We start from the raw sequence: 332 nt of genomic DNA, 5'->3' as shown, positions 1-332 counted from the left end.
GGGCCTGGTGCCGCTGTCCCGCGCCGACGGCCCGCGGCTGGGCGCCGTGCAGGATGTGCTGCACCAGGTGAACCAGAGCCGCGTGCAGGTCGTGGTGCTGTTCGCCTCTCCGCGCGCCGCGCACGCGCTCTTCAGCCTCAGCCTCCGCCGCAGGCTCTCCCCCAAGGTGTGGGTGGCCAGCGAGGCCTGGCTGACCTCGGACCTGGTCATGGCACTGCCCGGCATGGCCCGGGTGGGCACCGTGCTCGGCTTCCTGCACCGGGGCGCCGAGCTGCCCGAGTTCCCCCGCTACGTTGAGACCCGCCTGGCCCGGGCGGCTGACCCGGCCTTCT

The 332-nt window shown here is 74.4% G+C and overlaps 1 protein-coding gene across 1 annotated transcript; it reads left to right on the top strand.

Moving 5' to 3' along the window:
• Positions 1-4: 4 nt before the first annotated feature.
• On the top strand, positions 5-325 carry LOC110594905 (taste receptor type 1 member 3-like; the record flags this gene model as incomplete). The annotated part of the gene is made up of 1 exon (XM_021709107.1): positions 5-325. A coding segment is annotated over one exon (321 nt), but the record flags the coding sequence as incomplete, so codon positions are not given.
• Positions 326-332: the final 7 nt, after the last annotated feature.

This window comes from Carlito syrichta, unplaced genomic scaffold (assembly GCF_000164805.1).
Source record: "Carlito syrichta isolate Samal-C Ts95f unplaced genomic scaffold, Tarsius_syrichta-2.0.1 Scaffold158705, whole genome shotgun sequence".
In the NCBI taxonomy this organism is placed as follows: Eukaryota; Metazoa; Chordata; class Mammalia; order Primates; family Tarsiidae; genus Carlito; species Carlito syrichta.
The sequence above is the reverse complement of the archived record's forward strand: the minus strand, read 5'-3'. Positions and strand labels throughout refer to the sequence as shown.